Source organism: Ictidomys tridecemlineatus, chromosome 3 (assembly GCF_052094955.1).
Source record: "Ictidomys tridecemlineatus isolate mIctTri1 chromosome 3, mIctTri1.hap1, whole genome shotgun sequence".
Lineage (NCBI taxonomy): Eukaryota > Metazoa > Chordata > Mammalia > Rodentia > Sciuridae > Ictidomys > Ictidomys tridecemlineatus.
In genome coordinates, this window is record NC_135479.1 from 89,993,751 (window position 1) to 90,020,597 (window position 26,847).

Sequence of the window (26,847 nt, forward strand, 5' to 3'; positions counted from 1 at the left end):
AGGAAATGCGATCTATTGTATGTTTTTGCCTGTGGCCTTACACAGACATCTGGTTTATATTTTCTGTGTGCTTCAAAATTTTACTGGTTCTTGAAAACATGATAGAAAAATTAAAACCATGAATGTAAAAATAAATAAGTAAATAAAACTCTTCCAGGATTTGATTGGGAAAGAAGAATGAAGCTACATTTTGAACAAAAGTTCGGATGACCAACTTCCTTGGGAGGAGATAAGAAAACCCAACATTCTTTCCCTAAGGGAATGTGGGCAAGGAAGCCCCATGTTCCCTGGGGACAGAGTCTGTGTGGTGACCTCCCTTGAGCCAGAGTGAAAGCCATCAGGACAAGCACCTTTTCCTTGTCAAGCTCAGGTTTGTTTCTCTTCTCACTGAGGATTTGGTGAAATCCAAGGCATGTTTATTTATGTTTAATTTGGGCAAAGACATAAACAGAGCAGCTGCACTCCTGTTTTACCTCCTTCCCTGACGTAACCTCCTTACCTTTCTAAGTTTTACCAGATCAAGTTAATGTGATACTGCTATGGTAGGAAGGAGTAGAACATAATTTCCAATTTAGAAAGCATAGCTCTGAGGAAAAATAAAAAAACAGTCGAAAATAGTACTTTAGGGAATAAAAAAGTGTCAAGATGTGTTGAGAGATGGAAGGATCAAAGCAGGATGAGAAGAAGAAACATTACATCTGCTACTTCTGGACCAAAGTCACTTTTTTTGCTAAGGACTGATAACGCTCTAAATGGCTTTAATGAATCCCACTATAAGTTTATCCCAATTCTTAAGCAGCATGCAACTGGATAACATAGTACAGGGGGACACCTATTTATTTATTTTCTTTCAAGAAGTTCTTCCATTCAGAAAGGCACTCGGATTCCCAAAGGTCAGTAGCATTTGGCTTAGCACACTCTCTACATCCTTTCTGCACCAGAATTAATGACCACTCTTGTGCAACTCCTCCGGGAATTTGGATGTAGACATAATAGTGAGCCTGGTGTTCTTTCTTATTTTTATTTATTTATTTTTCTAATTAAGCATGCCTTTTTGTTCTGTTTCCTGACCCAGAAAACATATGACTGGTCAAGAAAATAGGTTTTGCCTATCAGAGCTTTTAATGATTTAGTTTGTCCACTTTGGGCCATAAATTGGTGGAGGCAGAGAAAGAGTACAGCTCTGTTTACAGCTGGGGCTGCTGAAATGATTCATCCTGACTCTGGGATTTGAGCTCCAGTCGGCCTGGGTTTCTTCCCTCTGAGGCCCATGAATGGCACTGCAGAAGCTGATGAAGCAGTGTTTCCATTCTACTTTGGATTAGTTTAATTTCCTTTTTATATCTTAGTAGAAATAATGATTGCAAAGCATAATTACATTTGATTACCCTATTTGACACTATCAGGATTGCCACTCAGCATTCTGAAATAGCACCTCTGCTTCAAATCCCCCATATTCTGCCTTCATCCTCTTTTGTCTCTCCATTTTTCCTCCATTGCTTCCTACTTTGAAAACTGATTGAGCTACCATCTCAATTCTGTTAGTGAACAAAAGTTAGGATGACCAACTTCCTTGAGAGGAGGTAAGACTTGGCTCAAGATGTTGTTATGTGCCCCCATGTGTTGGCCCCCATGTGTTGAGGACTTGGTCACCATTGCAGCAATGTTGTGGGGCTTTTGGAAAGGAATGGAATCATATGGTCTCTAACCCCATCAGTGGATTAATCCATATGATGGATTAATCATTTAAATGGACAAATGGGGAAGGGAGGTGGAAACCGTAGGTAGTAGGTGGTGGGGTATGGTTGAAGGAAGTAGGTCACTGAGGCCATGCCCTTGGAGACTATATTGTGTCCCTGGCCCCCCCCCCCCCTCTCTCTCTCTCTCTCTCTCTCTCTCTCTCTCCCTCTGCTTCTGGCTGCCGTGAGCTGAGCAGCTTTTCTCTGCCATGCCCTTCTACCATGTTCTACCTAGAACTATGGAGTTGGAACTATGGACTGAAACCTCTGAAATCATGAGCCAAAATAAACCTTTCCTCTTTTATGTTGTTTGTGTCAGGTATTTTGGTCACAGCAACAAAGAGCTGATTAATATAGATATGCTTTCATTTCCTCATTCACACGAATGGAATGGTAGCAGCATTTCTTCTGAAAGGGATCTTATAGAGCCAAATGATTTGACACGCACGAAGTACGCAGAATGATGTGTGGCCTATTGTGAAGGTGGCTGTTCTTGATGGGAATGGGGAAGTGGAAGATTTTGGAGTTTTGAGATAATGGTGTTAAATAAAAGAGCTCAACCAATTTTATTTCCACCATCCTCATATTTTGTTCATGGGGTGACATGTTATAGTGCTTTTACTGAGCTATTTAAGGCTTCTTTGATAGACGTACTGAATGAAAGATGCTTTGGATGAGGAAGATTCACTACTAGCCCCAAAATAATAAGGTACAGCAATAATAAAAGGGAAAGTTATGTGCCCATGAGTTAAGAACCAACAGATAATCAGGTACAGTCTTTCTCAAGGTCATTTGGCAATATGTCAAAAGACTTAAAATGTGCATGCTTTTTGACATAGTTAACCTACATTAGGAAATTTTCCCCAGGGATATGACCAAGGATATAAGAAAGCTTATGCTCCAGAAAATATTCATCTCAGTGCCCTTTGAGAAAAAAGTTGGAAATTACCTAACACTCAGTTGATTAAGCAAATCATGGTGTTTTCAAACAGTGGACTCCTTTGCTGGGGGAAAAAAAAAGTCTACTTATCAGCACGGGAAGTTAATTATAATGTAATAGTAAATGAAAACAACAGCTTCAAAAGCATAACTGTTTGGTTTGCACATTGTGGGGTGGGGAGGAAACCTTAGAAATACTGATTATATCACAATATGTTAGAGTGGTCCTCTTTGAGTGGGTTATTTTGAGTGTGGTTTTAATTTTTTTCCTGTATATTCTTATTTCCATTATTAGGTAGGTATTGTTTTTCAGTTTTACCTGAACTGTCAGACAACATGTTGAAAGAACCCAGATCTGATGTTAGATTTTTTTTTTAAGTTCTGAAAATATTTTCTCTGAGCACACATTGTACATAGATTTCAACTGTCCTAGATTTTAATTTCCATCCATAGTTCTGCAGCTAACTGCTGAAGAAGATTTTATCATACAACGGCAAGAAGTCTACTTTTCCATTTTCTCATCTGAGATGACCACCATGGGGTTGATGAAGCTGCCTCTGTGAAGCTGTATGTAGATCATAAGAAATAGTGAGGGTGGAAATTGAAGATTGTACCAGTGTAGCTTGGAATTTACTAATCTAGAAATCTCAAAGAACGAATTACTTAGCCTTGATGAAGAAGAGGATATATAACTATTGAACAGGCAGGATAATATCATTCTTTTGCAGTTCATTTTGTGCAGAAGTATTGCTTCCCAGAGTTTTTTGGACAATACCTACTCATAACGTGAGGTAGGTACTAAAGAGTCCAAATGTTTAAGAAACTGTCAGCACTGAATAACAATTGACCAAAAGTTTAGATTTCCTAATACAAAAAAAATATTCAGTGAAGAGGAAGTTATGTTAGGGATTCTCTAGATATAAATTTAGCTGCTCACTAATATAGTGAGTAAACATGCCATCGGAGAATACTCAGATCATCAAACCTCTTTCATGCCTGGACATGAGCTGTAATTACATTAGGAAGATAACTGGCTGATGTCAGGACAGACTCTCTGCCAGAATGAGAGATGATATAACAGATGCTTCATTTTGAAAATTCTAAAACATAATTAATTTTTTTTGCACTAAAAATAAATAGGTCATTTGGAGCACTAGGCCTCAGCACATCCTGGAGGAGGTGTGATGGGGGAAAAGAGTAGGGTGAGCGACCTGAAAAAGAAATAAAAAGCATAGCTTAAAATTAATAGTGAAGCTGTATCAACTGCTTGTTTATTATTTGCCAGGATTGGGCTAAAGTACTTTCTTACACTAGCTTAACCATTGGTTCTCGAAATCTAGTTTCTCAACCAGCAGTGTTACCATATTCTGGGAGCTGGTTGCTGACCCCCAGGTCCACCCAGAGGCCTCTGCAACAGAAGCTCTGCAGATGGGTCCCACCCATTGCTGGCGATTCTTCCAGTGGGCACAGTTTAAAAAGTACTGGTCTAAATGAATCCTCATTATATCCTCTCCTGATCTTATAGCTGAAGACACTAAAGCTTTGAAAGTTAATGACTCCACAGAAGGCTGGAGCTCCAACCTTTCTGATCAAAAGTTCAAAACCCTTCGTTTCCTTTAATTGACATCTTTTTTAAAAATTTTATTTTTATTTTATTCTAATTTGTTATATATGATAGCAGAGTGCATTACAATTCATATTACACATATAGAGCACAATTTTTCATACCTCTGGTTGTATACAAAGTATATTCACACCATTCATATCTTCACACATGTACTTAGGGTAATGATGGGGGGATTAACATCTTTTTTTTTTTTTTTTTAGCATCCACCTTCCTCAGACAGGATATGGAGAGGAACCTAGAGCACCCCCTAGAGTGGACAAAGTGGTGGCCCAAGGTCATTTAGTATGTCTCAAACCAGGTAAAAAACCTATCACTGAATAGTTCAAAGTCTGTTTTTATTTTGGGGGAGGGGAGATTTTCATTTGGAAATAGGCCTCGTAGTTATTTTAAGACATTTGGTCTTTCAGCTGTGAGAAATATAAAAATCTGGAATTTGGAAAACACAGTTTTATTCATTAGAATACTAATAATAAAATCAATTGCTCATGTCTCCCATAGATGTCTTTCAAAGAACAACTCAGAATACCTGTGGTATTTTTATTTTTGTGGTCTACTGAATATCCATTTTCCTCTTCCATTTTTAAAACGCAACCTAACTTTTACTGAATTGCTTCCTCTGTGTGGTCATTTGTTTGAAGCATTACAAGCCCAATTGCAGAATAAGTGATGATTGATACAGCACTCACTACCATGGGGGTCAACCCAAGAGAACTAAAGCCCATATAGTGCTCAGGCCCCACCCTCTTTTAAAAAATTTCTAGCTGCAGGCTCCCTAGAGATGAAATGAGCAATCAGAATTGGTTGAGCCATTCATGCCTGCCCCCCAACCCTTTGTGTTTCAATGCCAATATTGACAAACATGGATGTTTGTGAAAAGATTTTCCTCACTGACATTTTTTTTTTTCCTTTGAAAAGAAGTTCACAAGAAGAAATGTTTTTCTTCCTCAGGATGATAATGCATTTGTGTGTAGAATCTATGTCCATCATAGCCATCTTGAAGTCATGCAATGGGTTGGTGTGCTAGGGATGGCACAGATGAAGAACATGGTCTGCATTCTTGAATCACCTTATCTTCAGATTCACTTCTGTGGGCAAGAGTTCACATCCTTTCATTCCAATGGATTTCCAGTTACTTGTAGTTGGAAACATTGTGCTCAAGTTGCCTGTCTTTTAGGTACTTAGGAATAGAGTACCAATTTTGATTTGCCATATGGACTTAAGTCAGAGTTTAAACTGAAGCAATTAATGAAGCAATTAGGGCAGTTCTCAATTCAGGGATGGATGTCAATGGGGAACATGTGTAATTAGAAATGTCCATGGAGAATTCGCAGAACAGACCCATGTGCCATCTTTGTTCTTTGGAATGGGGAAATATGTTGGAGTAATGAGCACTGGAAATGATCAACAGAGGAAGAACCAGGAAGATTTATTTTGTAAAGCTCCCTTTTAGGTGATTTAGAAATTATCTCCATAGATTCAACTTTCATAGAGAAATATTAAGAAATAATAATAATTTCAACTACATTTTTTTCTAGTTAGACCATTAGAAATATGTAGGTGATGTTATAGTCTAGAAATACCTAGACTGTGATAAACTGAACCTTTCCCCATTAATTTCCTTTATAGAACCATACTTTACTGTTATGATTTATATTACCAAATCTTTACTCACTTGGATATAAAAATATTTAGACATTCCTCTACTTGAAGTGGGGCTACTTCCCAGGAAGCCATCTTAAGTTGAAAAAGTGTTTAATGCACCCCACATGTGGGCCATCATAGTGCACTGGAGACAGTTGTTTACCCTGGAGATCACATAGCGGACCAGGAGCGGTGTGTGTGGTTCACTGCTGCTGTCCAGCTCATCAAGAAACTATCAAACCACATATTATTAGCCTGGGGGAAGACCAAAAGTGAAAATGTGCAATATTGTTTGTATTGCGTACATGTCACTTTCAGGTCACTGTATAGTAGGAAAGTCATGAACAGACCTATTGTTTGGTTGGGATCATCCTTACTTTCCACTTTCTTTCCTCCCAGAATTTCTGAGATATTTCAGGAGCTCCAGGCACGTTTTAGTGACATCAATGATCTTATTGCTTATGGTGGCAGCCAGCAAATTGGATCCCCTACAGCCCATATCCTGACGGCAGAGTGGCCACTGTGTCTGGCCTGGAACTCAGTTTCCTGTAACTAGAGTACTTCTGGTTTTACTGTACGTCATTGTGGCCTGATGCTGTTCTTAATCTTTAGAGCTCAGCCAGCTTTCACAAATGAAAAGAAAAACCTTCATCCCTCTTTGTTAGGAAGTTAACATTTGCCATGGCTGGTACAAAATGTAGAATTCCATGAAAGAGTACTTTCAGCTCAGATGGACAAGCCCTTCCCTCATGCATCTCCAGAGTTGTTGGCAGAGAACAGATTTTCATGGCCAGAAACCACGACTTCCCTTGGACATGCTTGCCTTGGCTTGCTGCTGAGAGCCTGATTTCTTTTTTCCTGAGAACAAGTTCTCTTTCAAAGCTCACACAGTTCTGTCTACAGTCTGGCTGAAGTTGGATTCTTCGGGTCCATTAGATTGGCTGGTTTGTCTGAACATCTGTGAGGTTTGTGGTAGAAGACCTTTTCCATCTTCCAGAAGGTTTTCCAACCCTGAATACCCATCAATAGATGCAATTATCCAAATGATAGGAGATGTGGATCAGGCATGGGTATGTCTAGCTCAGAATACCCTAAGTCATTACAGACTCTGTCTTCGGAAGTCTCTCCATGCTCTGTGACATTTGTAGAATTAGGATATTGTTTTTCTGTTTTTATTATCATTACTGTGTTGGATGTTTCCTGTAGAGGCACTCATGGACATTCTTTATTAAGGCTACCATTTTTTTTTGTCTTTGATTCAGCAAGCATTTTTTGAATATCCATTTGCCAAGCACCAGAGTCTAATAAAAGTGATGTGAGACTGAGTAAGACATAGATTTCTCCCACAAAAAGCTAAGCGTGGTGGTTGAAGAGGCAGAGTGTTATTTAGGAAATGCTGTGATAGGATAGTTGAACTTGTTTTTGCTATTGCTTGGAAATCAGCTGTTCCACTGCCTCTCTTTGGAGGCCTCCTGCAGTCCACAGGTCACCTCAATTGTCATTTCCCTGAGTGATACTCTAAGTGAAGCAAGCCCCACTATCCATTTCTTCCATCAGTTCTCCCTGTTATTTAACCTTGGTTATGCACTCTTGTTTTATTTTTCTCATAGCATGGCCAGCATCTAAAACTATCTTATCTATTTGTCATATAAATTCTGAGAGCAGCGCTGTCTGTCCTGTGCACTACCTGAATACTCAGCATTCGGGGATGAGTTTTGACTAAAATCGTGAGTGAAACCATAAAGATGCATCTCTGCTCTTTGGACGAATCAGAATAGTCATACTAAAGCTGGAGATGCTGACTTATATTTTCAACACTGAGGCAGGGAAGAAGGATCTGGGAGGGTGCACAAGGAGATGACAGTATGTAAATGTTTTTTTGAGAATGAAAAGTGTCCTGTATGGCAGGGGCTGGGATATTCATAGGCTAGTGAAGGGGGAAGTGGCCAGGAACCCTGGAGTCCCATCACCAAGGGGTAAGGGCTTATAGCATGAATGAAAGTGGCCATTATTTCTCCAGGTGGGATTTGCAGCATGGAGCTTCTCAGGTCTCTCCCCCATATGGATCTAGAGTTACTTCTTGGTGTGGTTTGAGAAGGACACATTTGTTTGGGTCCACAAAGATGCTGAAGATGGCAAATGGGGAGGTGCACCTCATTTCCAGCTCACCTTGTCCATTCTTCTTCTCTTTCATAAAGCTTCCAATCCTTGGGAAGTGTGGATGTACGGCTATTACCACCTCTCCCCATGTGACATTTTCACAGGTGCACATTGTCTGTTTGCTCATCTTTTGGGGATCAGGGCTAAAGGGGATGCCAAGGACAGGAAATGAGTTTATTTTTCTTGGGAACCTAAGAACTACACCATCCATTGTATTATACTCTGTCTTGGTTCTTTTGTACTTTATTTATCTTCCTGCTCACCCTCTGAGCTCAAAGAGTGCGGGGACTTTGTCTTTTTTTTTTTATCTTTGTTTTATCAACCTCTAATAGTACTTTGCAAATCAGCACCCAATGAAGATGTATACATCAATGTCTTGTTTAGAGTTAATGTTTGCTTTTGCTTGTGTTGGCTTCTGCACTGCTCTTCTTCCAGGTTTTGGCTGGAGAGAGTGGCTTTGTTTGTCATAACTGTATTATTAGATCTGTGCAAACCACTTCATCGTTAAAGTGAAATTGTTTAAAAAAAATACATTGGGTGGCATTCTACTGACCATTAGCTCTCACGCATCTTTTCTGCCACAAGCTCAGCCTGAAGGAAGCAGCATTGCCATCAAATCAGCTAGTCCCAGGGTTGAATCATGGTTCTGACATCAACTTACGATGGGTAATGGTAAATAATTGCCCAACTCTGAAACTTAATTTCTTTCTCTATAAAATGGAGACAATTAAACAGTTTTACCGGGTGATTGCGAAGATGAAAAGAAGGTGATGAATGAGGAAGGCTTTACACAGGGTCAAAGGATAAGCAGCATTGATGCCACTTTAAAAATTCAGTCTTCCCCTGCGAAAACAACAGCAAAACCTCACATGTACACACCGGGCCAGGTAAAAAGACTTCATCCGACAGGCAACTCAATTTCGTGAATTTCTTGCTTCATAGTTTGAGTAGTTTTACTCGATAATCCCCACAGACACCTAGATTACTTTCTCGTTTCGACATTTCAGTGAAATACGACTGTGATAAATGTCACTGCTGATGAAAGGATGAGGCCAATAGAGAGCAGAACGTCCCCGGAGTCCTAAGGACCAGACGTGAACTCTCGCCTCCCCTTTGGTTCTCCTGTATGGCATGTGAGCATGGGCTAAGAGAACAACAGTTTTGCTGAAGATTGCAGAAGTCACAGTGTTTGTTTAACGATTACCACAGCTTGCTTTGTAATTATGATTGCATGGGCAACCCTGCACCATCCGGGGAACTTTCTGAGAGTAATGACAGTAATTTACAGCCGTGTGGTTTTGTGTGGATGCTTAAGTACTTGGTCTGTGGCCTGCCTGGATGCTCCATTACCTGCCTGATGGGCCTGTTCCCCACCTGCGCCATTTCCCACCCTTGATGGAACACTGAAGAACCAGCACTGAGATTACTGAGTTTGTGTGAAAGATCAGGGAAATAGAATGTGCTGGGACAGGAGGATTGATGCCATCAGGATTTCTTTCACTGTTTTCTTAGTTTTTCAGTCAATGAAAATGACTCACTGTTTCACGTTTGTTTGTTCTCTCTCCTTTTCTCTCTCTCTTCCCAGATAACGGAATATGAAGTCAGTGCAAACTAAGCACCTTGGTGAATATCTCCAGTCTTAAATGAACTTGGAAAATTCCTCTAGGCTTCAGGTAAATTCCTGTGAACGTTTCCTGTCAACTGGGGAGCTTTAGATAATTAAAAACTAATTTAAGTCTATTTCCATGGCTGATAGGTACTTATATGCATGTTTTATTCACGTTGACAAGTTATTTCAAAATAATAATAATAAAAAAGGCAGCGTGTTTAAGTCAAATCCAAATTCTTAGAGAAAGACAAGAAAGATAAAGTAAAGGGAAAACAGTAATTGAGCATCCCGTTCCTGCGGACTGCTTTTGAAAATGTGCCACATCCTGAAATGAAATTCTGGGTATGTGTGCCACAGTCTTCAAACAAGAAAATGGAGATGTTGGTTAAATTCTTCAATAAGCCAGCCCCAAAGAAATTTCCTTTGAAGTTGTTTTATATGCTTCCCTACTGAAAAACTTTTAAGATAAGTTATAACTCTGCTTTGTGCTTTGAAAATAAATTCAGCACATTAATTGTATTTATGGGAGAAAGTAGTAAATGTCCCAGAATGAATACACAGCCATAATTTACTCAGAGGGAACTGCTACTGCCCATAAACTTCCCTTACATGCCTCTCCTGGTTTATGACATCAGCCAGCCTTGCAAATGAATCACTGCTTTGTGCACCCTCGGATTCCTGCACTATGTAAATTTCCACTGAATGCTTATCACATAGGATTATTACTTATTGCATATTTTCTTTGCTAATTTTCTGGGAGATTAACTGTAGTCTATACTTGGTAGGGAAAGCCTCAGTCTGTCGGTGGCGCATATCCATCTGGATTTAGAAATACAGAATGGTAGGGTAGGTACCAGGGGTTTCTTTTCATTAGGAGTTCAGGGGCCTTGCAGAATAAACCTCAGCCTTCAGGAGAGAGAACTGGGTACATGGTGTTGGTGTTATCTGTGGCCGAGTTCTTGCCATTGGAAAGGAAGGGTTGACTAAAACATGATAGTATGTACAACGCTAATCCGGTAGTCAGCGGTCCATACTGAGTTCTATGGAGGAGATGACACAAGTACAATCCCAAAGTGATATCTTTATGCACAGAATTCCCATGACATGTTAGAACAAACAGCAGCTTTTCTTTGGGATCAGGATAACAGAACAGCAGAGGTGGATAGAGTATCTCTTCCCTGAAAGAAGGGGAGATGCTTGACTTGGGTGAAGGAAGCTCCCGAAGTGAGGTAAGGCTGAGCCTTCCAAGGCCACAGGGATGTCAGGGACATCAACCATGTGGGGTTGGTCTCAGGGACAAACCTGGGTCCTCAAGAGTGAGTGGAATCTCAGTTCTTGCACATCCCTGTTTGCCTTCCTCTTTCCTGTGTAGTTGATGAGGCTCCTTCATCAACACTGTGGGCAGCAGCTGAGAGAGGGGCTGTAATACCACATAAGCTGGGCTCTGGACACTTAGAATCAGATGTGAGGTGGCTGTAAAGACTGAAAGCTGTCCTCTATGCTTGGGGATGGAATCCAGAATAATGCTATTTATCACGAATCCTGAGGCTCCGTTTTTGCTTCTAAGGTGGTATGACCTGAGAAGATGGGGATAATTCTCTTGTATTTATCAAAGTAGTTGACTTTCCTTTTGTTTTTTTTAATACTTATCATGTAAATAGGTATACTTATAGGGAAATAATCACCAGCCCATTGTAGAAACTTTTCCATCCCATTTTGGGGGAAATACTTGTCTGCATCCTAACTACGTAATGTGAAGGATTGCCAATGTTTTTTTTTTTTTTTAATTTTTTATTTTTTTATTGGTTGTTCACAACATTACAAAGCTCTTGACATATCATATTTCATACATTAGATTGAAGTGGGTTATGAACTCCCAATTTTACCCCAAATGCAGATTGCAGAATCTTATGTAAAATTGTGGATGTGTAGCCAATGGTTTTATGAAGAAATATCACTAGATCAAAAAAGATCCTACGTGATCTCCTGAACTGTGCGGAGATAGAATACAGAATCCAGTGCGGTTCTGTATTCTATGCTAAAACTGCTCATTTTCGAATGCCTTCTGTGTTACCAGTCTCAGGAGACGTAAGAAATAAGATCCTGTGGGTTTTCACAGCCAGAGATGAAATGACCACATATAAAAAAGAGAAGGAAAAAACCCAAACAATCCTGTCTTTATCAATTTGAAGATGATGGATGTAGAATAATGAGAACATATTTAAAATGTGTTTTGGGTCTCCTTTCTGATTTTTTAATTTGTCATTTGACTTTCCTCCTAGGTCATTTTAGTGGTTCAGAAAAGAATGTGAATTGACATTTAGTGTTTTGTTTTGTATTTACTTCGCCTTCTTCATTTCTTGTCTCTAATGACTGTAAGAGATGTTCCTTCAACTCACACTTTATTTTTAAACGTATGGTATGTTTTCATAAAAATTTGAATATATTACAAAGAAAATCTCAATAAATTATGAATTAAGAAAAGCCATAGCCATGTAAAATCTCTTAAGAAATGAAATAAAAACAGCAAAGAAAATAAACACACACACACACATTCTATCCACCACTACCAGCAAGTCCTTATTCTGTTAAAGTAGTTTTCTAGTAATTTAAAAATAAATGAAAATAAGAGAAACATAAGACCCAGGCTAAAGTAGATAAAGAGAAGCCACAGAGATTTTAGAATCTTAAATGAAACTTATTAGTACATTGAATGGAATATGCTTAACTTGAAGTCATTTCAACAAAATTAATTCAAATGAATTAGAAAGAAATTAAATTTAAAAGTGAATACTAAAGAGATAAAAGACTTTTCAAAAAAGTGTGTAAAACCAGACTTACAGCTTTGAAAATATTAATAGATATCCTTTTGAAAAGTTTCATAGAAAAATTAAAAAAATGTAGCAATGAGAATGTAACTGCAGAAGACCAAAGCAATTAAAATTATAAAAGAATTCAAAGAAAAACAAAATGCATAGATGCAAATGCATAAATACAAGAAATTTAGAAATCTAAAATTAAATAGAAAAATATTTTAACTAACATTAACTCAAGAAGAGCCAAAACGATGGATAAATCAACACAATTGAAATACTTGAAGTATTTTCTCATTAAAATCTTTTCCCATTATTGATGCTAATGTAAACTAACTTTTCTGTAATAGTCATAAGAGTTTCCTAAGAGATAATATTTTTCAAAAATGGAAAAACTCTGGAAAACTTGCAGACTAAATTAATAAATTCATAATTATCCTGATTTCAAAACTTTGTGAAAATAATATCAAAAGGATACTATGGGTATTGACATATCTCCTGCTTTATAATTGTAAATTCAGATTTAAACTATCCATTTTGTAAGATGCTCTTAGAAGCTAAGTTTACAGAGTATATTAAATATAATTTAGTTTTTAAAACATTTGTGAATAATTTTCCAAAATATACTTGAGTTGAAGACAAGTTTTTCTCATGAAAAATATGAAGTGTAGAAGTGTAATTTCAAAGCAAGTAAGGACCGAGTTCAATTTGCCACCCAGGGCAAGTATATTCTATGAAATTACAAATGTTTTAAAACTTACCTCAGCCTACAAAAAAAATGATTGCCATACACAAGTTGTAAATTTCTGATAAACAAAAGCAGACCTATGGACAAAAATACAAAAAAATGAAACTATAGCCAAAAGTATATACGCTAGTATTGCTATGTGAATAGAATACATAGCTACATCATTCATAGTTATAAACCAAGAATACATTAATCTAAAATAAAGATTAACATGGGACTTTTTTCTTGTAGTAACTAATTTAAAATATTCTTTTAGAATATTCAAGTGATCACTTGAATTATTTCCCACCACTCTATTTTTGCTGAGCAAATGTTAAAAGCAGTATTTAACCACTAAAGCATTGTATATGGTCTATGAAATTGAAAAGCATAGGCAGGTATTGCAAGTAGTCACTGATTCTGAAAAGACTAAGAAAGCCAAACTCAGAGCACATCTGATGAGCCCAGCTTGCCTGTCACCCCAATCAAGCCCTATTCACAGCACGGAAAGTGGTCTATAATAAAACATGCATAGCAAACAAATACAGAATAAAGGGAACATGACAATATTAAAGATGCATTGCATTCAATTCCAGAAAATATCCAAGGAGATAAAGTTAAAGCACAATTATGTTTAAGATAAATATATGAACAGTGTTAGAGATAATCTCTTCGTTAAGTACAACAAATGAAATCTTCAGTCTTGAATAAAATTTTAAAATTAATAAGTGTACTTATTAGTAGAAGAAAATAGTTAAGGAATAAAGTAGGGGTGTGGAAGACTGAGAGGGGAAGTTCTTCGTAAAGCAGGAAAGTTGTGGAAAATGTTAAACATTAAAAGGATACTATGGGTATTGATATATCTCCTGTTTTATAATTGTAAGTTCATATTTAAACTATCCATTTTGTAAGATGCTCTTAGAAGTTAAGTTTACAGAGTATATTTAAATATGATTTAGTTTTTAAAACCTTTTTTTGCAGGAAAGACATGGAAAATGTTTTTGGAAGTTTCAACAGCCATGTGGTAAAATGTTATGAGGGATTTAGGAGACTAAGCAATCAAAGAAATAGTAGAAAAAAATGAAAAGCTAAAAAAAAAAATCAATGAAGCAGTCCCTTCAACACTAAGATCCTATGCTTAATGGTCTTCAAGGAGAACAGAGTAAAAATACCCACAAATGGTAGAAATTCACAAAATTTCTTATGCTGACTCCTTTTCTGAAGCAATTACTGAAAGTATGTGGACAATTTAATGATAAACCCCCAAAGGAAAAAGATTTCCCATAAAAAGTGATTGGAAGAGAAATGAATATTCCGAATTTTAAATAAATGCTCTTGATGCTTAAGGTACAGGCAAAATAAGCATCTCCAACAGTGTCAACTTGGGGGAATTGAGAGTTTGGAGGAAAGAAAATGAAAGCGCAGGGTGTGAACACTTAGCTATAGAAAAATAACAGGTAAGTTTCCAATAATGAAAGGAAAATTACTTGATCAAGGATTGATATAACTAAAGATGATGGCAAACAGTGTCAAAGAACAAGTTAATGTTTTCCCTCTGTAGTATAAAAAGTATACTAGTATATAGATTGACTGGCACCTCCCTGAAAGGCAGGTGCCAGTCAATCTATATTTCTCCTTAGGCCTCTATAAGGTTCCAACATTGGGATGATGAGAGAGATGATGGGTGATCCTGGCATGACCAGGAGTCAGGTATTACAAGTTCTTTCTTTTTTTTTTATGATTGTTTCATTTTGTTACTCAAATTTTTTTTAATGTATTTATTTATTTATTTATTTATTTTTTATTGGTTGTTCAAAACATTACATAGTTCTTGATATATCATATTTCACACTTTGATTCAAGTGGGTTATGAACTCCCATTTTTACCCCTTACAAGTTCTTTCCTTAATACTTTATTTCCACAAGTTCTCTCCTTAATACTTTATTTCCACTTATGCTGACACTGGAGGAGCAGAGGATCCATGGATTGGAGGCCTACACGATAGAAAGAACCGGATCCCCTCAGTGGCCTATGGGGTAAAGCAACACAGCAACCAGGAAATCTTGAACTGCACTGTTATATGAGCAAAAAGTGGACTTTGAGTACTCTCTGAGTTTTGGAATTTCATTTTTTAAAAAGAGCAGCTAGTATAGCGCTATCTTAACAAAAACTGTTATCCTGAACTGTTATGTTGCTGCAAGGAAAGTTCTAAAATATGTAGCAGTAGGTTCAAAGTTGCTGAGTGGGCTCTGAGGAGCTGGCATTCGACACCAGGAAGGTAGATGAAGACTCACTACAGAGTCAGGAAATACTGGGCAGAACCATTGCCAAGAAAAACTCAAATGACAAAGTGCCCACTTGGCTTGTAGCTCTAGGGGAAAGATTGGGAAAGAGACTATTTAAAAGAGGTGTTGATGGTCCCTTGGAAGCTATTACAAGAAGGGGATAGTCAGGCAAGCTTAGACTGGTTTGAGAGCAGAAATTAAACAACAAAACAAAAACCACTAAAACAACTAGAAATTGGGGCTTCTTAAGATGTGAAAAATCAATGGCTTTATAATCTCTTACACTATAATTTATACTTTTAAAGAAGGCATTGGTTCAGATAACTTTACAGTTAAACAGGAAAGCTAAATTCTGTGGAAAGAATCAGTTTAATATAGTTTCTTTCTACTTTAAATCTATTTTTTTTTCCATATGGATTTTTAAGGAGCTGCCATTTTTGCTAAGAGAGAAAGGCCTGAAGAAGAAGAAGAAACAATAGACATGTGAATTATGCCTGAAAAATAACTTTGGATACAATTCCAAGTGTTTAAGATTGAATAGATGCAACAATATGCAATTTTTAAGGGGACTGTAAGATGCCCTTAGGAACCCAAATCTCTATCAGCAGGAGGAGCAGCAGTGACAGCTTGTGTGGAGATCAGATGTCTGCTGTACCAGGCAGGATGAGGTCAGTGGAAAACCTGTGCACGGAGGACTGGGCTCACAGCAAGAATGATCACAAGATGTTGTGGGCCTAGACTATGAAAATTTCCTGCTACTAAAGGAGGAACAGGGCCACAGTAAAATCTTCACCCTGAGACTGACCCAGGAAAACAGGAGTAGTCCAGGCCCTTCACCCCTAGGCTTGCAAGTGTCAAGCATGGAGCCTCAGTAGGCAACTGCAAGAGGCAGGAGTGTGGAGAGAGACTCTTTCTGATGGTCAGTCACCCTGGTGATGTATAAGTCTTGGTGAGAACATGCATGCACTGAATGGAATTACCAGCCAACTGGACTCAGTATTTGTAGAACATTCTGCTCAACAGAATACACATTCCTTTTACATTCACCTGGAATTCACCAAGATAGACTGTATTAGGATCCATGAAACAAGTCTTAAAAATTTTAAAGGATTCAAGTTGTGCAAAGTCTTCTTTCCAATCACAAAGTTATCAGTTAGAAATCATTAATGTAATTGGAAAAATATCTAAATATTTTTAAACTAAATAACATACTTCTAAATAATCCCTAGGTCCAAGAAGAGATCAAAAGGAAATAAGAAAGAATTTTGAATGGAAAGGGGGAAAAAAAAAGAACAGAATCAATGGGATGCTGCGTGAGCACAGTCAGAAGGAAATTTCTATCACTAGATATCTCTTTAAAAAAGAAGAAAGAGCTCAAATCAATGACTTTAACTTACTTAAAAAATTAAAATGATAAAAATAAATTAAGTACAAAGAAATCAGAAGAAAGGAAATAATAAAGACCAACAAGATATATATTGGTGAAATCAAAGTGACTGATAAAATGAAAAACTGGTAGGTGAACTGATCAAGAAAAAAAGAGATGATGTCATTATAAAACCTACAGATATCAGATGAGGATATGATAAAAGGAATATTAATATATATATTAATTTCTTCCAATATAAATGTTGCCCATACATGCAACATATATGCAATGACATGGATAAAACAGATTCTTAAAAAGTCATTGTTATGGTTCAGATATGAGGTGTCTCCCAATAAACTCACTGTTAGACAAATCAGGAATGTTCAGAGGTGAAATTATTTGATTATGAGAGCCATAAACTCATCAGTGGATTAATCCATTTGCTGGATAAATGATTTGAGTGGATTACTTGGCCAGAACTATAGGTAGGTAGGGTATGGCAGGAGGAAATAGGTCACTGGGGGCATGCCCTTGGGGATTATATTTTGTCCCAGGCACCTCTTCTCTCTTCCTCTCTCTTTTTCTCTCTCTCTCTGTCCCTGTCCTTCTTGGCGGCCAATGAGCTGAGCCAGTTTCCTCCACCACACTCTTCCATCAGGATGTTCTGCCTCATCTCAGGCCCAGAGTGATGGTGTTGGCTAAACAGGAAATGAATTTCTGAAAACCATGAGCCAAAATAAACTTTTACTTCTAATTGTTCTTGTTGGATACATTGGTCACAGTGATATAAAGCTTACAGAAATATACCAACGAAGTTTTATCAAGAATTAGTTCACCTGAGGGCTCTTTAGTAGAGAAAATAAATTGTTGATAATATCCTTCCCAGAAAGAAAGCTCTAGACACCAATGCTTTACTGGTAACTTCTGCTGTCATTTAAGAAAGAAATGATACCAATTCTACTCAATTTCTTGTGGAAAGCTGAGGGGAGAAAATACTTAGAAATTTATTGTACGAGGATAAGATTATATGAATACCCAAACCAGACAAATAATAATATTAGAAAACAATGGACCATTATCCCAAATGAACTAGATGTAAAAATTTTGAAGAATTAACAAATTAAAAACAGCTAAGAGGTGTTTATTCCAGGATTGCAGGGTTGGTTTAACATCGGAAAAATAATAGATGTAATTCACATAGTAACAAGTTAAAACAGGAAAATTTGTACTATCTGAACAGATACAGAATTTTACAAAATCCACCATTCATACCTGATAAAACTCAGAAAACAAGTTCCTGATAAAGGGCATCTGTGACATTAAAACCTACAGCTCACTTTATGTTCTATTAAGTATAATGAAATATGCTTAATAGATGTTTTCCCCCTAAGGTCAGGGAGAAAGCAAAGCTGTCCAATTGTCGGAGCATCACTTGTACCCCACTTTTATACCTTTGTTCCTTTTGTTTAAACGTTGTGTTGGAGACTCATCAGACAAAACTGACCAAAAATAAATAAATGAATGAATGAATAAATAAAGAAAAGAAAAAATAAAATAAAAGGAATAAAAGACATCCCAAAGAGAAGGAAACAATAATAACTTGTCTCTCTTCATAGATGACATACAAAAGATCATTTATATAGAAAAGTATATAAAATGTACACAAAAGCTATAAGAGCTAATAAAGAAGTAAAAAAATCACAGGTTATGAGGTTAAGATACAAAAGCAAGTTTCTATATACCAACAACTTATTATCAGAAATTAGAATTAAACTGATTTGAGTTAAAATGGCATCAAAATATGAGATGTTAGACAAAGAACTGTTAAAGAATAAATAAGACTTATATATGCAACCTAAAAATAATTGCTAAGAAAAATTGAAGACTTACATAGTTTGAGAGATGTGCCTGCTCATCAACTGTAAAATTTTAATATTGTTGAAGTATCAGTCCTTCCCCAATTAATTCATAGATTTAACATTATTCCAATCAGAATCCCAATTACATTGTTCTATAAAACTTGAGCAGTTTATATGAGGTCTAAGCCTCATATAGAAATGCAAAGACACAGAATACCCAAAACCACTTTTACAAAATAGAACAAAGTTAGAAGTCTAATATTACCTAATTTCAAGTCTCATTATAAAGCTATAGCTATCAAGGAAATGTAGTATCAACACAAAGAGAAATGTAACAAAGAAATAGAATAAAGACTCCAGAAATTGACTACAAATGTATGGATAATAATTTTTGATTAACTTATAAATCGATTTGATAAAGAAAGAATAATCTTACCAACAAGTTATGTTGGGACAATTGGATACCTATATAAGGAAAAAAAAGAAATTTTGATTCAGATTGTGAACTATTTTGTGTTCCTCTAAAATTCATACAGTGAAGGTTTAACCCCAGTTGCTCAGAATGTAATTGTATTTGGAAAAAGGGCCCTATGTTAAAATGAGGCCATCACAATGAGATCTAATCTAGTGTAACTTGTGTCTTTATGAATGGAGGATAGCAGGATATGAAGAGACCCTGGAGTATGCTCACACATGGCAGTGTGAGGACACAGTGATAAGACAGTCATCTGCAAGCCAATAAGAGAGGCCTCAGATGACTTCCAGCCTCCAGAGATGAGGGGTAATAATTTTTTATTAAGTCACCTTGCTAATATTTTGTTGTTATGGTAACTCAAGCAAATTAATAAAATTCATAACTTAAAATACATAAACAAACTAAATACAAAACCTTTACAATACAATTTCTGAAAGAAAGTCTAAGAGTATGACACCAAATTAGGCAATGATTTCCTAGATAGTACATCAAAGGATGAGTCACAAAAGGAGAAAACAAATGATAAATCAGTCTTCATTCAAAATGAAGAAACTGTGGGTTTTGGTAGAAATTAGTAAGAGGGTGAAAAGGAAAGATAAACTGGGGGAAATTGTACATACCTGAATAGAGAATTGTATTTGGCAAACAGAAATAACTTTCAAAATACAATAAACAACAACAACAACAACAACAAAATGAACAGATGATTTGAACAGATCTGTCACCCAAGAAAATGAATGTATGAAAAGTAAACACTAAAAAAATATGTGTTTTTAGTCATTGCCTTTGCAACATCACTAGTCATCCCCTTATGCAAATGAAGACCACAGTGTGATGTCACTACATGCTCATTGGAACTGCTAAAGAAATGAAGCTACTCAAGACCCAAGTCAACAATTCTAAGACCAGAAGAAAATCCATGTGCTGCTGGTGAGAATGCAAAATAGAAAATAGTTTAGCAGTTTTTATAAAATTTAACCTTATATTCTCCCTATGGGTAAGGATTGGCATTCCTACCTATTCACCTGAGATAAATAGAATCTTATATTTATCCGGAAATCTTATGATGAATATGACTGGCAGTTTTATTTATATTTGCCCAATTGGAAAAGTACCCAAATGTCCTGCAGGTGGTAAATGGTAAATGAATGTTGGTATCTATGCAATACAATTCTACTCAGCAATAAAAAGTCTAAGTACTTTCAGCCCCATGGAATGAACTGTGAATGCATTATGCTAAGTGAAAGATGCCAGATTTAAAAGGCCTCAAAAGGTACAATTCATTTAGATGATGGACATCAGAAAAGACAAAACTGTAAGACATTAAGATTGGGGATAGCCAGGTGCAGTGGCTCATGCTTGTAATCCCAGCAGCTTGGGAACCTGAGGAAGGAGGACCAAGAGTTCAAAGCCAGCCTCAGCAAAAATGGGGCACTAAGCAACTCAGTGACAGTCTGCTTCTAAATAAAATACAAAATAGGGCTGGGGATGTGGCTCAGTGGCTGAATGCCCCCAAGTTAAATTCCCAGTACCCAAAAACCAAGGAAACAAAAAATGTTTTATTACACTGGGAAGATATTTAGAATGTACATATCAGAGAACATACTGTTATTCAGAATATATAAACTCCTTCCACAAATTGTAGGGAAAATATGGATTATAATGCTGAAAAATGTCTGCAAACATTAATTTCATTTAACTGATAAATGATGTAATGAAAACAGGTTAACTATACTGTGAATTAGAAAAAATAAGTTAAAAATGAGACATTTCTTTACATTTGATTGGTATAAGCTGTTGGGTTTGGGGAGCAAATGGACACTCTCATAGTTTCTGGAAGGAGTTTAAAATGTTGGAATATTGAGAAGGTAATTTTTATAGTATCTATCTATCAAAAGCTTACCATTAGGGGCTGGGGTTGTAGTTCAGTTGGTAGAGCATTTACCTTGCATGTGAGAGGTACCAGGTTTGATCTCAGCACCACATAAAAACAAATAAATAAAGGTATTGTGTTGTTAGCAACTGAAAAAAAATAAAAAGAGCTTACCATTAACTCTTAAAGTCCAATGCTAAAATTCTACTTACAATTATATTTTTTTTAAATCATGCAATATCTTTAACAATAAAAAATTTGATATCACCCTAAAATAACTGCCAAAATGGGAAATGCTAAATAATAATGTGCAACTATTCTATGCATCCACTTAAGAATACAATAAATCTCTACATATTTACATGTGAATCTCTGCAAATTATTGCTAAGAAAATAAGCATTTAATATAATTTAATTTTAATATATGCACACATTTATGTAAGAAAAAACCTTAAAAAGGAGTATGTGCAATGTGTTCATTATCATATAAACAAAATTATACTTGTTAAATTTAGAGGTCATCATTACCTATGAGGATGAGGTAAATGAATAGAGATGCTGAGATTCTGTCCTCTATGTGTCTCTATTGTTTAAGTTGATTAAATTGAAATATATTTATGAATTTCTTATGTAATTTGAAAAAAAGGAACAGAGAATTGGGACAGTAATTTATAAAAATACATTGTATGCTAAGCTGTGTAATGCCTGTGTGTTTTAGTCACCTTTTTTGCTGCTGTGACTAAAAGACCTGATAAGTACAATTTTGGAGGAGGGAAAGTTTATTGGGGGGCTCACAGTTTCAGAGGTCTCAGTCCATAGACAGCCAGCTGCATTCCTTGGGACTGGAGGTAAGGAAGAACATCATGGCAGAAGAGAGTGGTGGAGGGAAGTGGCTCACATGATGATCAGGAGGCAGAGAGACTCAATTTTCCAGATACAAAATACATACCCCAAAGCCATGACACCAATGACCCACCTCCTCCAGCCATACCCCACCTACCTTCAGTTACTACTCAGTTAATTGTATCAGGGGATTAATTCACTGAATGGGTTAAGGTGCTAATCACACATCATTTCTTCTCTAAACCTTCTTGCATTGTCTCACACATGAGCTTTTTTGGGACACCTCACATCCAAATAACAACACTGTGTTTTGAAAAATATAGAACATAAAAATTTATAATTGTTCAAATACTGTGATCTGGCCGCATGTGAATTCTGATCACTTAAAACATCACAACATATTACCAGCAATGTCTATATCCACCTTGCAATTATGGACAGTTTTGCTTTGGAAATAGTTTGTCTCTATCGAAATGATCTCTGCTCCCTCTTCTTGGGTCTCTTTATCTCTATAGAAATTATTTCTGCTCCTTCCTCTTGGGTCTCTTTATTAGGTAATGCAGATATCCACACTGGGATATGTGATAAATACAATATTATGTATCTAGTTCTTGATAATACTTGTATTACTACAGGGGAAATCAGAACCAGATTTGTGCATGCGAGTTTTCTTTTACCATCAGCATGAAACTCAGAAGGGAATATGACATGCTCATATGTAATAACGTTTTACAATATAGACAGCCCGTCACATAGGATTTGAAACGCTTTTCATGTCAGTGCTTTGCTTCTTTAGTGTCAGTCACGGAGCAGCTCAGACTTCCATCTGATGGGAAGATTTCACTATTCATCCCAATCACCTCCTCACACTGTTCCAAAATGTTCTACTGTCAATCAGTCGTTACATCTCCTTATTTTCCTGAAGGATAGTGTTATTAAACAACTTGCCTTAGGCTGCAGGAGCTATCAGTGGTAAAGCCTAGACAGAAATACCAATTCCTAGTTCAGAACTTGTATCAACAAGTCTTGCTAACTTTTTTTTTTTATTATTATTGGTTGTTCAAAACATGACAAAGCTCTTGACATATTTCATACATTAGATTCAAGTGGATTATGAACTCCCATTTTTACCCCAAATACAGATACCAGAATCACATCAGTTACACATCCACAGTTTTACATATGCCCTATTAGTAACTGCTGTATTCTGCTACCTTTCCTATCCTCCACTATCCCCCTTCTCCCATCTTCTCTCTCTACCCCATCTACTGTAATTCATTTCCCTCCTTGTTTATTATCCCATTCCCCTCACAACCTCTTATATGTAATTTTGTATAACAATGAGGGTCTCCCTCCATTCCCATGCAATTTTAAAGGAACTTTTTTTTCTTTTTCTTTTGTGGATCTAAATTCAGCTGTGAAAGTATGGCTATGTCTTCCCATTCCAGAGAGAGTTCTGACTTCCTGTTTTATAAAAAGGACTACTGAGGGCTAAGGGGTTCTATTTAAGGAGTCAAGGAATGTGGATAAGGATGACAGGATATTGAAACGAAGGGTCGCAATGCCCAGGGCTGTTCTTACTGGCTACACTGTGCCAGATCTCTCCTCCTCCAGCACATGGCAGAATCGCAGGGCTCCTCCTTGTTGAAGTCATGTGTGTCCTGATGACTTGCTTTGGCCTTTGAGAGGTGGAGAAAGTAGTGTGTGTCACTTCCAAGGGATGTTTTATAAGAGACAGTGTGGGTCTTCATGTAACTCTCCCTTCTCTTGTCCCACCCATTTAGAGTGAAAGGTGCTCTTGTGTCAAAAAAATAGGATGTAGAGACACATGTGGTGATGGTGACATGGTGAGGAGAAATTTCCACAAACCTATGTTTTTGTATGTCATTGAGATTTTGGAGTTGTTTAGAACATCAGCACGTGCTAGTCCTTTGTGACTCAGATCTTCCTAATAGCATTACGTTTCCTAGTACATATTCAAAATTTCCTAATGAACATTCAAAGCTAAAAAAATATATTGTTGCCTTTAACTTGGCACGGTGGCACATACCTGTAATCTCAGAAACTTGGGAGACAGAGGCAGGAGGATGGTGAGTTAAAAATCAGCCTCAGCAACACAGTGAGGCCCTTGGTAAATTAGCAAGACCCTAATATAAATAAATAAATAAATAAAAGGGCTAAAGATGTGGTTAAACACCCTGGGTTTAATCCCCAGAATCTCTAGTATTTGCCCCTAGCAAAAATAAAAAAAAGTATATTGATGGGTTTGTTTTATATATTGATGTAATATAATATTGGTGTTTCAAAAATATGTGTGTTTAGAATCTTCTATTTAAGCTGATATTTAGTATTTCAGTTTCCTAATGCTATAACTAGGTATTTTTTCATATTTATGTTGAATAATGAGATTGATTATCATTTTGTTGGCATATGTTTCTTATAAAGGTTAAAATTGTGACCTTTTACTTTTTATGTACTCCTAGGGGAAGCTAACTAGGAGAAACTGTAGGCATCAACTTTATTATTCTTTAGTTGAAAATCTAGTTGTTTCTTAGTATGTTTGCTACATCTAATGGGAATGATTACCATTCACTGAATTTCTACATTCCAAGATTAATTCTTGGTTCTTGACACATTATTTCACTCAATCGTTACAGTAATTATACATGGAAGATGGCAAAACTGGGGCTCAGAGAGGTTAAGTAACTGCAACGTTCAGGGATATAAGAAGAGACAGTGGGCTAAAACAATGATAATTTCTCTTGAAATAAAAGAAACAAAGAGAGGTGTCCAGTTGGTGGAATCCAGTTCAAGAGAGTCATTTTAACAAGTTCTCAACTGTTCAAAATATTGATAAAAGATGTACTTGGGATTGAGGACTAAATCGTGATCACATAGGAGTTATTGTGACTTTCACAAGAGAAACCTTGGGTGGTGTTGGGACAAATCTGCCTGGAGTGAATTAAGAGGGAACAGTGGGAGGTAAATTGGAGAGAAAAAGTACAGATGACTCTTTCAAAGAGTTCTTCTATAATTGAAAATAGAGAAATAGGACAGCAACTAGAGAGAGAAGTGATGCAGGATTTTTGGTGTTGTTGTTTTCAATTTAATGCAAGAGAAATAATGGTATGAATGCATGTTCAAAGTAACCCAATCCAGAGCTGAAAGATTGCTAATGCAGGTGAGGGAAGGACAGAATTGCTACAGCAATGCCCTTGGGGAGTTGAGAAGTGGCATCCATTGCACAGTGAAAGAGAGGGCTTGGCCTGTGGAAAAAGCAGCTGGAAAAACTCTTTGATGTAACTGCTTGAAGAACTCACCACTAACCTATTTGGGAATTTGAGCATGTGTTTTCAGATGTTTAGTAGGTATAGCAAAGGATGAGAGAGTTCTGAGTAGTTCCATTCCCTTGGCAACACAGAAATGGGGAGGAGATAGAGAAGGAGGTCTCATAGATTTGAGAGGAAAAGGTAAAGAGTACATCATCTTGGAGTGTGAAAAATTGAACTGATTTGGGCAAGAACCATAGCAATGAGGAGTGGCATTGTGGCACATTGTGATAACATGTGGTTCCTAGATGCAGAGCTTTTGGAAAAATAGGGCAAGACTGGCCTAAAAGCAGCACTAAAGGTTGAACATTGATTCCTTCTCCAAACACTGGAAATCAAGGACTGGAGAGGAACAGAATTTTCACTTGTGAGAGCTGGAGGTGATATATAATGTCTTCTGAAGGGCGTCAGGATTCCTTTCAAGCTGGAAGATAAAGAACACCCAAGGTCAGGTTTTGGATGGAAATAGGAATTTTTCTGATGGCTTATTATAAATTCTAGGGTCCAGAATATAAGGATGTCAGATCCTGGGGCAGGGTGGGTGGGAGATGAGAACAGTGCAAGAGATGTGCAGAGCTATTTGGAACTGGAGTCTGACCTAACTGAGAAGGAACAGCAATCCAGTGCAGTTCAACTTGGTAAGCACATCAAGGGGTGGGAGGACCTGCAGAGGGTCAATAAAATTCACATCGCACTGGGCTTCCTTTTGAGGTCTAGAAGTGAAGAGTAGTAGGCTTCTGAATGTGTTTTCCTAGTGCATGGCGCTCACTCAGGACTCCCACTGTGAACAGACCTCACACTTGGCCACCATTGAAAGGGAAGCTCCAATGACTAAGTATGTGAAGAAAAGTTCAACTTTTAGAGAAAGTAAATCCGGCAATCAGTTCCTCTTACTTCACTAGATTTGCAAAAATTAGAAGCAGGATAGCATCAGATATGAAAGAAAATAGAAAGAAATGGGACATTTCATTCCCCTTGGCAGGATGGCCAATTGTTGCACCATTGCTTCTGAAGAGCAGTCTGGCAGTAATTAGAAAAAAATAGAATTTTTACATGTGCCAAGCATGGTGATGACTGTCTGTAGCTCTCTCTTAGGAGGCCACAGTGGGAATATCACTTTCAGCCTCAGAGTTTGTGGCCAGCTTAGGAAAATAGTAAGACCCTCTCTATGTCTTTATCTATATTTAGGTCTGTATCTATTATCTATATCTATTTCAGTGCTTATACCCTATTCAAGAAATCTTATTGCAGGGCAGATCCATATGGAAAAATTTTTGCTGGTCAATGAGGAGATATGTAATATTTTCAGTTTTTTTGACATATTTTCACAACCGCGATTGCTTGTAGTAACAAAGGTCAGATGCACCCTAGACATACTTGTCAGGGCATGTGGATAAGAAAGACATAGCATATGCCCACGGTGGGACTTGGCATGGCTGTATCAGAAGAAATGATCAAAATATGGTTTAAAGCAGTGTTGAGTGCAAAAAATGTGAGTGGAGATTTATACCACAATTCAACTCATGTACATTGTGTTTCACAAAATAATACTATATAT

At 37.0% G+C, this 26,847-nt stretch overlaps 1 protein-coding gene across 4 annotated transcripts in view; it reads left to right on the plus strand.

Annotated features, from left to right (window-relative positions):
* The window catches only part of LOC144376279 (uncharacterized), a 124,596-nt gene that overhangs the window by 17,713 nt on the left and 80,036 nt on the right, over window positions 1-26,847 (plus strand). For all 4 annotated transcript variants that reach the window (XR_013436562.1, XR_013436563.1, XM_078043470.1 and 1 more), the window contains exons 2-3: window positions 4,506-4,603; window positions 9,692-9,779. Coding sequence is in view for 2 of the 4 variants with exons in the window: in XM_078043470.1 (XP_077899596.1) it covers window positions 9,750-9,779 (30 nt within the window). In the remaining 2 variants the exon portion in view is untranslated. The remainder of the gene's footprint in view (window positions 1-4,505; window positions 4,604-9,691; window positions 9,780-26,847) is intronic.